The following is a 14,321-nucleotide window of genomic DNA, read 5'->3' as shown; positions in this document are numbered from 1 at the left end:
CGGCCCCGGCGGGGGCGCCCGAGGGCGCGGCGCATGCGCAGTGCCGCCTGACCCGGCGGGCCGGCAGCGGGGCGGCGCTAAGATGGCGGCGGTGCTGCTGGCGCGGCTGTGCCGGGGCACCCCCGGGCTGCGGGCCACCCCCGGGCTCCGCGCCGCCCGCCCGCCCCTCGCCGCCGCCGCTGCCGCCCCACCACTGCTGCTCCGCCGCCCCGCCGCACCCCTGGGGCCGCGCAGCTTCTCGGCGGCCGAGCTGGTGCGCGCCGCGCCGGCCCCGCTGCAGCCGTACCTGCGGCTGATGCGGCTGCACCAGCCCGCCGGTGAGCGCGGCGGGGAGGGCCGGGCCCCGCGGCCTCCCGTTCCCCGCTGGGCCCGCTGAGCCGCGGGTTTTGTCTCCCCGCAGGGACGTGGCTGCTGTACCTGCCGTGTACGTGGAGCATCGGGCTGGCGGCCGCGCCCGGCTGCCTCCCGGACTGGCGCATGCTGTCCCTGTTCGGCGTGGGAGCCGTGCTCATGCGAGGGGCCGGCTGCACCATCAATGACATGTGGGACCGCGACTATGACAGACAGGTAGAGAACCCCGGACAAGGCTGCCTGCAGCAGCGCGCAGTGAGAAGAACAAGGGGGAGTGGCTTCAAACCCAAAGAGTTAGGTTTAGGGTAGGTATTAGGAAGGAGCCTCTTCACTCTGAGGATGCTGAGGCATTGGAACAGGTTGCCCCGAGGTGTTTTAGGTGGCCTGTCCCTGCAAGTGTCGGATGGGGCTGCGAGTAGCCTGGTCTAGTGAAAAGTGTCCTTGCCCTCAGCACGGGGATTGGAGCAAGGTGATCTTTTAGATCCCCTTCCAACCCAAGCCCTTCTGTGATTCAGTGAACCAAGCACATGCCCGCTCATCTCCATCATCACAGAATCAACAGACGTTTTAGGGTTGGGAGGGACCTTTGGGAAATTGCACAGTTCAACCCCCTTCCCAAGGCAAACTCACCTAGAGCAGGTTACACAGGAATGCATCCAAGTGGGTTTGGAATATCTCCAGAAGGAAACTCCACTTAACAGATGCTGTTTTTTCTCAGCCAAGCACCAAGGATCCTGAAGACACTGAAATACATGAACATCACCAGTGATTCCTTGCTGAGTGCAGGCTCCAGGTTCAGGAATTCCTCCACGTTTCTGTCTGAGAGGCACACAATTAATTTGTCTTCATTTCCTCCAAAAATAGTAGAAAGTATTTTGTTTCATACAACATTTCTCTGTTCAGGACTGTAGTAAGTCTTCTAGAATACTCACCTCTGTGAAAGATAAAATACATGCTTATTGTCATCTGTAGGCAGTTCTTGAAAAAGTTTATTTCTCAACCTTGTTTTACATGACAGAACAAGTCAAGTAAAACGCTTTTTTGCTACACTTGCTAGTTACAATCTATCCAAGAACAACATTTTTTTTATTCTTAATTTTAAGAGCAGTGTTTCCTTGTGTTGTTAATTTTGGCTCTTCATAGTATCATGCCCAACCCTGAGCTAATCCCCATCTATTATGTTGTATTTTTCCTTTATGGGAGATGTCCCATTTGTTCAGAAAAAGGAAATAAGCAAAAGGCAGTGCTCAGTGTCAGATTTTGAAACACACACAGGTGCAGGTTTGGAGGGGAACATCCAAAGTGGTGCGTCACTGTTTGTTCCTCCTGTTCTTTGTTCCTGTATTGCTCCTGTGGTTTTGGGGTTTGGGTTTTGACCCTGCAAGACACAGAATAATGAGCCAATCCAGTATGTGAAGTTCTTAGTATGGCACTTGTATTTGTGCTGTTGGGAAGGCAGGGAACCAGGATGGGGTTTATGGAAGCTTTGGATGGTGTAGGGTTTGGAAGGTGTTAACAATTACACATGCTGAACGGATTTGATGTTGGGGTGTGATAAGTAAGAGGGAATTTCAATATAATAATTAAATTTATGCAGGTGGAAAGTTTTAGGAATTGCCTTCACAGCTTTTTCTGGGGTACCTTGAAAGGCTGCCTTCAACACAAGTGCCATAGAGGCCAGGATGTTGGCTGGTGTAGGTGATGGGGGTTTGGGGTTTAGATTTTGTGTTACTGATTATTTGGGACATGTTTTCTTTAAGTGAAACATCCCATCTTTGGTTGCATTGTGCAGTGGAATTGGTCACAGGTATGTGAAGTGCATGTTTAAACTCCAGAAGCAGTATTTGGTGTTAACATAACCTGATGGCAGAGGGGAGAACAAGTTAAAAGAGTTTATTTAAATTCACATATTCAAGCATAGGCAAGATACTTTATATGTACATAATATTCTGTAAAAAGTTGGATTTTGAACCTCTTTGAATAGACTTGACGCTGTTTTCATCAACATACACAATTTCATGGAATTTTGGCATGAAAGGCACCCCTGGAGATCATCCAGTCCAAACACCTGCCAAGGCAGGGTCACCTGGAGCAGGTGACACAGGAACACATCCAGGTGGGGTTTGGAATGTCTGCAGAGAGGGAGAGTCCACAACCTCCATGGGCAGCCTGTTCCAGGGCTCTGCCACCCTCAGTGTAGAGAAGTTCTTCCTCATTTAAGGTGCAATTCAGTCATTTGGGGTTTTTTTGGCATTGGTCACTTTTGGCAAGTAACTCACCATTCATTTATTTTAACTTTTTTTCTGATACTTTGTTTCTTTCTTCAGTTTACCTTGTGTGATTTCTTGTTCCAGATATTTTCTAAACTCCACTGTATCCCAGTGGGATTGAATTAATTGTCTTTTCACAGCTATAAACTCCACATCAATGGGACTGGATTCTGAAAATGCCATTAGAGAGAAATAAAAGTAAACAACAGAACTAGGACCTTTTTATTTCTCTTCAGAAAATAGGAAGCAAACATTGTAAGCTGCCCATCAGTTACAGATGTAGCTGTAATAATATTTCCATTTTTTAGGTTGCAAGAACAGCAAGCAGACCCCTGGCAGCTGGAGATATCTCCACTTTCCAGTCCTTGGTTTTTCTGGGAGGACAGCTCAGCCTGGCACTCTGTGTGCTTCTGTGTCTGAATTACTACAGGTGATTGTATGAGTTACCTTTTGGTTTTTAAAGTCTGGTTCTGGGTCCTGAGTTAAACACAGAGATTTTGAATAAAAAAATGTTGGGATCAGAGGGAGGAGGTTATTAGTCATGGAATTGTAATTGAAAGGAAAATGATTAGGCCAATACTGTGTACAGATCTTGCAGTGCTGCACTACATCTACTGATCTTTAGCCTGGCAAGCAATAATCCTCTTGGTCCTTTTTACAGTATCATTTTGGGAGCAGCCTCTTTATCCCTTGTGGTCACCTACCCTCTGATGAAGAGAATAACATACTGGCCACAGCTAGTTTTGGGTGAGATGGAATTTTTTTTTTTCTTTTTTTTTTTCATTTCAGCTATAGTTTCGGGGTGTTTTACAAATTAGTACTTCAGCTTTAGCAATCTGACTTTTTATAACTTCACATCAAAATAGAAATATCTTACAGACAAAGCTCTGTTGTGCCACACGCTTCTTAATTTATAACAGGCATCAGAGTTGATATGTGGTTTTGGGGTGTTTTTTTTTGTTAGAAATCAGTTCCTTGTTTTGATGAAAATATAGGAGGAAGAAGAGTAGGGAGAAAATAAATTTTTGTCATTTGAGAATGCACTATAGTTTTGTGGTTATTTCAAAAACCCTTCTTAAATTCAGATTTGTCTGTACAGAATTTCAGTCTTCAGCTTCTAAAATAACTCCTGAACAGATACTTATGGTGCTGGTGTTTTAGGTGAGATACTAAAACATACCTGTACATATTGGCTCTCACATTCCTGGTGTCATTGGGGTTTTTTTTTACCAAAATTGTCATTTTCAGCCTAGAAGTACTATAGCTAGATGCTGTGTACTGTTTTGCAGCCAGTTATGCTGATATCTTTTGTTACACTAACATCTGAGCATTTTACCTTCAGACCTGTTGTTTGAACAGTTCTATGCAAATGTTTCTATTCTGGAACAGTTCTATGCAAATGTTTCCCTACACTAATGAAGTTAAATTCAAATTAGGGAAAAACATGTGGCGTATGTATTTTTCCATGCTTGTCTAGAGTATTTAATGTAAATTATTTATATTTATGCCTGAAAATAAGTGGTAGAAAAGTAGAGATGTTGGTATTATACAAAAAGCTGCTGATATGATTCACTCTCAAATAAATCATATTTAATTGCTCCTGGCATTCTTGTAACTTTTTTTTTTTTTTTTTTTTTTTTTTTAATTCTCTTAATGCTTTTAGGACTTACATTTAATTGGGGAGCCCTTCTAGGCTGGTCTGCCATCAGAGGGTCGTGTGAGTGGTCTGTGTGCTTGCCCTTGTACTTTGCTGGAGTCATGTGGACACTGGTGTACGACACCATTTATGCACATCAGGTGGGCTCACAGTGAGACATTCCAGATACCTGTGTTTAAACACACAAGTTTGTGTGTTTCGTTTACAGATTTGTTGTCAAACAGCAGAACTTGCTGTTCTTCACCCTCAGCTGAGCTGAAGCAACACCAGAGAAGTCCCAGCCCTTCACTGTTTTATTGCTGTTTGCCATGGTTTTACGAATCAGGTGGAAACATGGAAGTACAATGCCCTTTGTGCTCTTACACTTTTACCATGTGTAAATAACTCTGACATTGATATTAACTCTTGGCTGCTAAAGCAGCTCTAAGACCAGCCTTCTAGTTTAAGTTTTAATGTGGGGACCTACAACTGCCCTTGAATTGGGTTCCTAGTAAGAAGCATTGGAAATTTAAGCTAGTCCCCCCTTTTTATTCTTCTTATGAAGTGGCATTGGATAATGGATTTTCATGTGGTAAATCATCCTTTCATTCCAGGATAAGAGGGATGACATCATGATTGGTGTGAAGTCAACGGCATTGCAGTTCAAGGAGGACACGAAGCAGTGGCTCAGTGGCTTCAGCCTGGCCATGCTCCTGAGTTTGTGCATGGCAGGGATGAATTGCAACCAGACCTTCCCATATTACGCGGCTGTGGCTGCCGTAGGGGCTCACCTGGCACACCAGGTTTGATGGATTTATTTATACTTTTTCCATGTGGAAGTTCTTACTAAGAAGTCAGAGGGCTTTTCAACCTCTATCAGTTCATGAGCTACCCATGAAAAACAGTTCTTGTAAAGAGAACTAAAGTCTTCTGACAGTAAGCTTGGTCTTTTTAAGTACCTTTTGCAGACCTTTTGGTTGAGGACACCTTGAGCTCTGACCACAAACAGTGGAGCACTGAGTTTCAGTCTGTTCATAATCAACAGAATGCCATACATTAAGCTGTTATCTCAAGGAAGGGGTTTTCTCCTCACTGCCAGCAGCAGCTGCTCCCAGATCCACCTCAATCTGCTGCAAAATACTGTGGTGTTGACTGTTCTGAGTCAGCTTTTGCAGTGTCTGGCACACATAATAGCAGATGTTAATATCATAATTTTATTTCATTTGACAGTTCTAACGAGTTCTCTTTATAGCAGAGAATAATCCAGTTCAGTCTTGTAGGTGCATTCATTGAGAAATTTTTATGACTAACAGAAAGAAAGAAATTAGCTTTGTCAATAAAGGGTGCAGATAGGATCTTGTTACCTTATTCTTTCTGAATCCTGACAACTGTGTTACGCAGTCTTGTAATAAGTGACAAGTCAGCCTATTCAAAAATTAATTGTTGGTCTTGATAGGTAAGTGACAGCAGAGGTTTGTGTACTGCAAGTAGTAAAACCAAGTCTGAGCAGTTAAATCTGTGGTAACATGGAACTTTTTATAAGGCACGTTGGTCATAAGTTGCATTTTAATGGGTGGAGGTCGTGTAGGTAATGGATATTAAACATATCTCTGAGTAAGAAAATTCTTCTGGTGATGTACTCAGGCGTTCAGCCACTGTTTTCGTAGTGACTGTGCTTGGAAAGGAGGGGAAGGAAGACTGTGTCCACTGCATGATCATTTACAGTTTGAATTGTCAGAGAGCCTTTACACTGTAGTTTTGGCATGAATGGAAACCACTTTTTAGGATCTTTATAAGTGAGGATGCAGACTAATGAGTGTAAGTGATGGAGAATTCACTGTTATGTGGACTGCCAAAGTCACGAGAGCAGAACTGTTCTGTATACCACAGAATTGCTCCTTTTTTGAGAAATTATTTTAATATTAGTCCTGCTTAAACATTTTCATGCTTATCTTCTTGTTCAAGATTTCTGATTATGTCCTTAACAGAGTTTATAAAGCTGAGTAGGATGCTTGAGGACCAGGATTTCCAAGATGTCCTTGATTCACTGAATTTTTGCCTGAGGCTGAGGAATTTGGGTGGTGGTGATGTCAAATTGGTGCCAAATTATATCCCTCTCAAGAAGTGCACCAATAGAAAAAGAACATCTTTTACTTTCCTTGTGTGTCTGAAAGAATAGCTTGGCTGCTGTTGAGTTTAATTTGTCAGTTCAGTGTTTCAAGTTACCAGTGTCTGAGGAGCTGACAGGTTCTTAAGGGTGTGGATCATATAATATTTTAGAAGCTTGTGAAGGATGTTTTTGATTATTTGACTAGGACCCAGCCCTGATTTCTCTCTACAACAACAAATGAAGCAGGCTTCCTGAGGAAGGTTTCACTTCTCTCAGTCAAATACATTCTGTTTTCCCTTTTTCAAAGGCTCCTGTGCAGGTTTGAGGTTTTAGGGGTTCCTTGTCTGTTAATCCTTTCACTCATTCTGTTCAATACTTCCTCTTGTTATCATTCTCAAGACTTTTGCACCAAATTTTGGGTTTGGGATTATTTTACAGTAAATTTGCTCTTGCTTAATCTTGTGGGAATTTTTCGGTGTGGGTTTTTGGGTTTGTTTTTTTTTTTTTTACTTTTAGTTGTGACTCAGAGGAGAGAGCTGCCATGCTGGGTAAGCCAAGCCTTGCTTCTGGCTGCTATTGCAGGTGTCCTGGTTCTTGTTTGGAAGGAAATTTCATGAACTTGGTTCAGAGCAACTTGATTGAAACCAGCCCTTTGTGGCAAGGCAGGGCCTGGCACTTCCCTGTGCTTTCCAGTTACCCTGGTTCACTGCTGGCTCTCCTGTGTTTTGTCTCTACTGAAACATGGAACAACACCTTGCAGCAGAGATGGAAAAGTGCATGTTGAGGGGGGGCTCATTTTTATTTAAAGTGACATGGAAGAATTAGCTGACAACATGCTGAGTAAAATCTCAAAGAGACTTATTTACCTGTCCAGATATTTTTGCACTTTCAAACATCAAACCAGACACACCAGTGACTGGGCCATTTATATCGTCTTCCATTGAGATGGTCTGGGAATCACGTTCATATGAGGTCCTTGACTTTTCTGCTGTATGTTGAAAAAATCTGTCAAACACAGATGCCAGTTACCCAAAAAGAAATTTTAAGCACGGAGTATTCCGATTTCTTGTGGAGGTAAGGGTAGACTTTAGGGCTTAAGAGAAATTTTTTGAAGTTGCAGATCATTTTGTGATGTGTCAGAGTCTGTAGAAAATAATCCTCTAACGTTATACTGATACTGTGCTTTTGCAGATTTACACTTTGGACATAGACAAGCCTGAAGACTGCTGGAAAAAATTTGCTTCAAATCGTACTGTAGGAATTCTGCTCTTCATAGGGATTGTGCTTGGAAATCTGTGGAAACAAAAAGACTTAAAAAATGTAGAAGATCCTTCAGAGAACAGATAGTTGAAATCACTATACTGATATTTTAGTCTAACTGAAGTGTAAGTATTGTAAGAAGGAAAACAATTTTAATATAAATATAGCTGGTTTATATTGTTTATTTATAAAAGCTGGTGGAAACATTCTTGTTTCTGAAATCATGCAATTGACATAAATCTACAATGAAAGTTCTGGTTATCTGGGAATAACTTCAATCTGCATAGAAGCTCCAAAAAGTGAAGCCACTCTGCTGATCCTGTGGAGTAGCAACAAACTTCTGTCAAACTCTGGAGACTGTGAACCCAAGATTTTATATGAAGCAGGTATCTCTTAGTGACAGCACGGGTAAAAACGCAATGATTTTTGGATGTAAATAAAATCTGCCTGTACATGTTTGATGGTCTGGTTTATTACAACAGTAGTTTTCCGTTTGAGTTGGAGCTTCCTGCATGGAAATGTTGCAATAACTTTTTTTCTCCTGGACTCTGAGTGTGTGAGGTGCACAAAAAGGAGTCAATAGAGAAGTATTTAAGAAGACTTTCTTCTCTAGCCATGATTGCCACAGCCAGTGCTTTCCATGTGAAAAGGACAGGCTTCTGCAAAGTTGCCTGCACAAAGTGAGCTGCGCTTGTTTGTCAAGAGTGATTTGAACACAGACTAAGGACTGAAAACAAAAACAGAGCAGCCCAGAGCTGTTGCCAAGTGTGTGTGAGCAGTGGTTGACCCTGCGCTACAAATTCATCGTGCAAACTGTTGACATTTTTTATGTTTTAGTTCTGCTTGTTTTGATTTACAGCTGCCGGTTTTATTTGTAGTCTTACAGGAAAAAACTTGTTTCTAAGAGGATGCCTAGAAACAGTAAAAATAGCAAGCACAGGCTAACTAAATGGCCCTTACACAGAAGTTGTTCTTAAATATTTATATTTCTGGGGTGGAGAAAGTATTAAGTTGAAGAAAAGCATTTTAAAAACAGTAAGCTTCTGATGAGTTCTGTAACATAGCTGCATTTTGTAGAGGGAGAATTTGATGCATCCAACTTGAACTTTGTTTATTAGCCATTTACTAGTAATTAAAAAGTCTTCTAAAGTAACTAGTATGCATCAGTTTCTCAGTACTAGTAGTGTTACTTTAGTGAGATGGCAAAAGTTATCAATCTGTTTTTAACGTACTGAAGTGTCTTTAAGTTGCTCAGATTTGGGAAGAGCTCACATTTTGTAGTGCCTTTGAACCTTCTGGTGTCCTTTGATGACTGCTTGTCACAAGTGTTTGTCTTAAAATGAGAGGAGGTAAAAGATGTCGCTAAATAGAGTATAAATTAAAGTTTCAAAACAGTCCTCGTGTCCAGAACTTGAAAATCATTTCATGTTTTCTGTGGGAGTTTTCCAAATTCATCCTAATTTCATCTTACACAGGTAAGACATAGCTGTATTTTTAGGTTCATTGCATGAAAAACAGAAAGATGTAGGTTCCAGGCACTGATACTGAATTCCTGAAAATATTATGATTAATACAAGGAAATTAAATAATTTTTAAAGTGCAAAAGAGGAAAAAGCTACTGATGGTGTTGATTACATGAGAATTTTATGATTAATACACAGAAATTAAGGATTTTTAAAGTGCAAAAGAGATAAAGGCCAAGCTGCTTCCTGGCTAAAACATTCCTGTTTGGATCTGCTGGCAGATACATGTGCATCTCTTTTCTTCATTCCCAAGGTATTCTATTCCAAATCTTCACTAAGACACTCTCTGCTGTAATTGAATACAGTTTCTTAAAAAGTTTTCAAATACTTCTGTCTCTAAGCATCAGCTTTTTTTATCAGTGTGCTTTTGCAGAACTAAACAACGTCCTCTGGAAGTTTCTTCTCCACTATCAAACCTTGCCTTTCTCCTCCACCCCCTTTTCTAAGTATTCCTCCACAGGATGCTGAGATAACAAATGCTTTTTTTCCCGGCAGCAGGAAGGTCAAATGTGTCTAACAATGGCAAAGTGAAACAGTACCAGTTCCTCAGTGAAACAGAAAGCTCTTTACTGTTGGAACCAGCCCTTGCCTGTGTGTTGCACTTTCTAGAAGGGTGTATCAAAGCAGCCCCAGCTCTTTGTCCAGGATTAGCCCTATAGAAGTAAGGGTGCTACTCCCGCAGGGATAAAGGGAGAGGTTGCCAAGGCATTGGAAGCCTGCAGGGTGGGGCTGGATCTTTGCCTTAGAAGCCTGCTTTGCACAGTGGCACTCGGGAGCTCTTCACGCTCCCCTTTCCCAGGGAGGAGACTCGTCAGAAGAGGGTCAGCCAAGGCAAAATCGCCCTGGCTTATGCTATTAATATTTCTTGGTAAATATGATGCTGTTAATGGGAGAGGGTCAGGGTTTTCCTCCCCTCTATTCCCAAGTACATGCTGCAGGAGCTGCGCTGTGCAAACAGCCGCAGTGGCCGTGCCAGCTGGCCTGGCTGCCAGGGAGCCTGGCAACACCAGGGCAGTAGGTCAGGCATGCCACCAGCCACTGGTGACATGAACCTGGAAAAAAAAAGACACTTCTATTTCCACTTTGGCAAAACCTAGAAGAGGGCCATTAACTGATTTCTAAACACTTCACAGTGCAAATACCAGGAGAGAGGCTCTGTTTGAGCTTCAAAAGAAGACTGCCAAGAAAAAATGTGCATCTTACCTGGCCATGGATAATGAGAAGTATATGTAATAGCTGAAGGCTCCTGGTATACTGAAGAGGTAAAATCACCTCTTGATTCTCCTGCAACACTTGCCTGCATTTTGTGATGGAAGCAAAAGGCCAGACAAAGTTTTAACACAGTGTGCTAGATACAGTACTAGACTTACAAAGAGAGTAGCAAAAAACTTAATTGGTTTTACAGCATTTTTCTTTTCCTGGATGATGGTGTTTAAAAAAAAAAAAAAAAAAACAACAAAAAACACCACTTCCAGGCAATTGTACAGGAATGATTTTGTCTAAACAAAGCAGAAAGAGGTCTGATACACTTAAAAGAAACTGAAACAAAACCAACAACAGAAGAACAGTGTTTATGCCAAGTTCAATGCTTCTAATGATACAACTGTAATTTCTGAGGTGGAAATTCCCACCCTAATGCAAAACAAAAAAAAGCCACCCCTGAATTCTTGCACCTGCAAAACACAATTCTTCCAAGTTGCAGAGCTTCTTATCTGTGACAGGTACAGTAATAAGGAAATATACCTAATACAAAATAAAATAAATAAGTAAAATATACCTAATATAAAATAAGCTGTATCAACTGCTTGAAGAACAGAACCAAGCCTGTAACCGGTTGTAAGGACAATGGGAGAAGGCAGTGGCCCACCCATTCCACAGGACATTTTTTTCCTGCACTGACGTCAAAGCATTTATAGAGTTCAGCTCTGAATGTAAAGTACCTCACTTTCTACAACTCCCTGAAAGAACCTTGTGGCCTGGTGGGCGTTGGTCGTAACAAGTGACAGGAGGAGAGGAAATAGCCTCAAGTTACACCAGGGGAAGTTTACACTGGATATAAATTCCTTTGCTGAAATGGTCACACATTGGAACAGACTGCCCAGGGAAGCAGTGGAATCACCATCCCTGGAAGTGTTCAAAAAGTGTGAGGTTGTGGCACTTGGGGACATGGTGGTGAACATGGCAGTGCTGCATTAGTGGTTGGACTCAATAACCTTAGAGGTATTTTCCAACATAAACATTTTTCTGTAATTTGATATTGAAGGGAAATAATATTATCTTCAAGTTATCAATGTTCAGTGCTCAACCTCACAAGCAGCAGCACATACATAACACCAGGGGACTGCTTTGGGGAGAAACTTCAACACTGCTAGGTGGCTGCTCAGTAGAAAAACCTGTGTGCATTTTGTGTTGCTTCTCATGCTGCAGCACAGCCAAATATTTGTCAAACAGATTTTCAGCTTCATCAGAACTTATTTTCCCCAAATTCTATCATGCTATTAAACACTTTTTCAGGCAATATGTATAATGGAAATAAAAGTACTTGAGAGGAAAATAGAGGAAAGCACAGACTTCACGTACACCATAACATGCATTACTGCTGTGCTTTTAAGCATTTGCTGGGGCACCTTGAGTTTACTTGCTTAGAGTTGGCATGATCCCTTTTCTCCCCATAGTTCCGCATGCGTGACAATGCACAATGGGTGCAGCAAGGCAGTGAAAGAAGGATTTGGCAGATCATAGTAAAGCGTCACTTTGACTGAATCCATTAGATGAAGGGTGGGAGTTTCCTGCCTGCCTCCTCCTTGGGAGGAAAATCCAGGACAGAAAGCCAAGGCTGTGTAGGCAGATTGTCCCTGGGGCTGGTGGGGCTGAGGTTGCTCTTGGCTGGGCAAAAGACAGGCCGAAGGTCTGGTGTGCAGTGCATGCCTGCTCCCCCGGTGACAGGTGATAAACTTTTGCTTGCTCAACTCTAAGCAGGACTCTGGCACTTACAGGGTTTCCTCCCTTGTTGTGTCCTTATCTGATGAATGTGCTCTACTGGACCAGCAGAAGGGAAGTCCATCATCCCATGCATTGTTCTGGCAGAAGCTGTCAGCTTGGGATAAAACTGCCATAGAAATGGCACTGAGCATATGTCCAAGCTGGAAATTAGCCCTGGGTCAGCTTACTCTGGAAAGCCTCTGGAGCTGACTCAAGAGCAGCTGAACTGCTGAGGTTCTCCTGCTTCCCACCACTCTCTGGCGGTGGGGATGGGGACAGGAGGATCCACACTTGCACCCTCTGGTATTTCTGCTTGTGTGCAGGTGAAACTCAGTGAATTTTTGAGTTAGGCAGTTAACGAAGAAGCAGAGTACAAAATGTATTAGCTGGACTACAGCTTCTCTGGGCAACCTGTTCCAGTGGCAACCTCACCACCCTAACAATGAAGAATTTCTTTGTAATATAATCTAAACCTATCCTCCTTCAGTTCAAAGAGGGTTGATTTGTTGATTTTTACTTTAGTTGTTTTTTACCTTGTGAGCTCCTGAGATATATCTTGATTCCCAGAGGGCATTATCCTGTAAATCTGAGTGAGATGGAGAAAGAGTGCACCACTGAAAGCACGAAAATGTAGCAAGCCACAATAAGCAGGAGCTCAGCCAGAAGAGGCGTGATGTTTTTCTCACAAAAGATGTATGAAACACCTTGTGATAAAGCATTGCCAGCACTAGCATGCCATTGTAGAGGGGTTTAAAACCACTTCTGCTACTTCTGTTTAGCTCTGACCAGCTGTGTCTAAGAGCTGCTGTGAAGCTAGTGGTACCCGTGGCCCTGGCTGTGAGCTCTACACTGTGTGCTGGACTTTATGTTTGGGTGCCTGTGGCACAGGGGGTTCAGGCCCCTTGCCCAGATGGCACTCCATGCTCCCAGCCACAGCATCATTTTCTGTCTGATCGGCCTCCCAAGCAGACCCTCTCTATTGTGTGCAATGTCCCTGGTGTGGGAGAGATGGGGGATGTGCAGACATGGGAGCAGCTCTTTGCTTCTACCAACTGCAGTGGTTTCAGTTTTGGTGAGATGTGCACCTGACCCTCAGCTATATTTGTAAGGGCTGTGAAAATTTCTCTTTGCACTTACTCAGCTCCATTCTCCTGCAGCTTTTACAGTTGCAGGAAATTCCCTTTTGCCTAAGCCATTTCAAGCTGTGGGGAGGAAGCAAAATTTGTGGGTAACGAGCTCTTTCATTGAAGCTATGGAGACATCTAGAAAAAAGGTGAAGTTTCTGATTCAGAAGCCCTTCTCCATGTCTGAAACAGAATCATGAGACTGTTACTCTGTTTCTGGAAAGGACTGGTGGGACCAGAGCTTTGGAGAGAGGTCCCAGGCACCCTCCTGTGCCAGGCAGCCCCCCTGACCTGCACAGCAATGGGATTCATGGACCCTCTGTGAATGAGCACACCTCTCAGCACTCGGGACACCTTAGTCTGTGTAAGTAGCACAAGGCAGCATGCTGGGGAAGGTAGCTTTGCTCATTTGTGGTCATGTTTGAAGCTGCAGGTTGGACTTGTTTTAAGTGGTACAGAGAACAGGCATGAACATTTACGTGTAAGTGGCCCAAACTGGAATAAATGGGTTTCTGATTGTTAACTGCTCCACGAAATACAGGGTAGACTACATAATCCATAATCTATTCTCTGCAGAGAAAGCAAAAAATGTGTTAAGAGATATTTTTTTAATCTGTGCTCCTGAATCTTCAGCAGTATTGCATTTACTGTGGCACATGTTAAATTGGTGAGTATTGATTTCAGTGGAATTTTTCCATTGTCTTCTTGGAAATACTCATCAGGTGGCTTGGTTTGGAAGGGACTTTAAAGATCATCTATTTTCAAACCCCATGCTGTGGGCAGGGATGCTTTCTACTAGACCATGTTATTCAAAGCCCCATCCAACCTGGCCTTGAACACTTCTAGAGATAGGGCATCTACAGCTTCTCTGGGCAACCTGTTCCAGTACCTCACCACCCTAACAATGAAGAATTTCTTTGTAATATAATCTAAACCTTTCCTCCTTCAGTTCAAAACAATTCCCCCTTGAACTGTCTCTCCATGCCCTTGTGAAAAGTCACTCTCCAGCTCTCTTGTGGCTCCTTTTAGGTGCTGAGAGATGCTCTGAGTTCTCTCTGGAGCCTT

The 14,321-nt window shown here is 42.8% G+C and overlaps 1 protein-coding gene across 1 annotated transcript; it reads left to right on the top strand.

The window, feature by feature from the left end:
• Positions 1 to 82: 82 nt before the first annotated feature.
• COQ2 (coenzyme Q2, polyprenyltransferase) lies at positions 83 to 8,085 on the top strand (the record flags this gene model as incomplete). Its single annotated transcript, XM_083861090.1, has 7 exons — positions 83 to 317; positions 401 to 567; positions 2,930 to 3,051; positions 3,283 to 3,368; positions 4,285 to 4,418; positions 4,872 to 5,060; positions 7,559 to 8,085. 7 exons carry the CDS (start codon positions 83 to 85, stop codon positions 7,712 to 7,714), a joined length of 1,089 nt encoding a protein of 362 aa, XP_083717216.1. The 3' UTR covers positions 7,715 to 8,085.
• Between the last annotated feature and the right edge of the window lie 6,236 nt (positions 8,086 to 14,321).

This window comes from Zosterops lateralis (assembly GCF_965231275.1).
Source record: "Zosterops lateralis genome assembly, chromosome: 5".
NCBI lineage: Eukaryota > Metazoa > Chordata > Aves > Passeriformes > Zosteropidae > Zosterops > Zosterops lateralis.
Note: the sequence above shows the minus strand (reverse complement) of the source record. Positions and strands in the feature narration are given on the sequence as shown.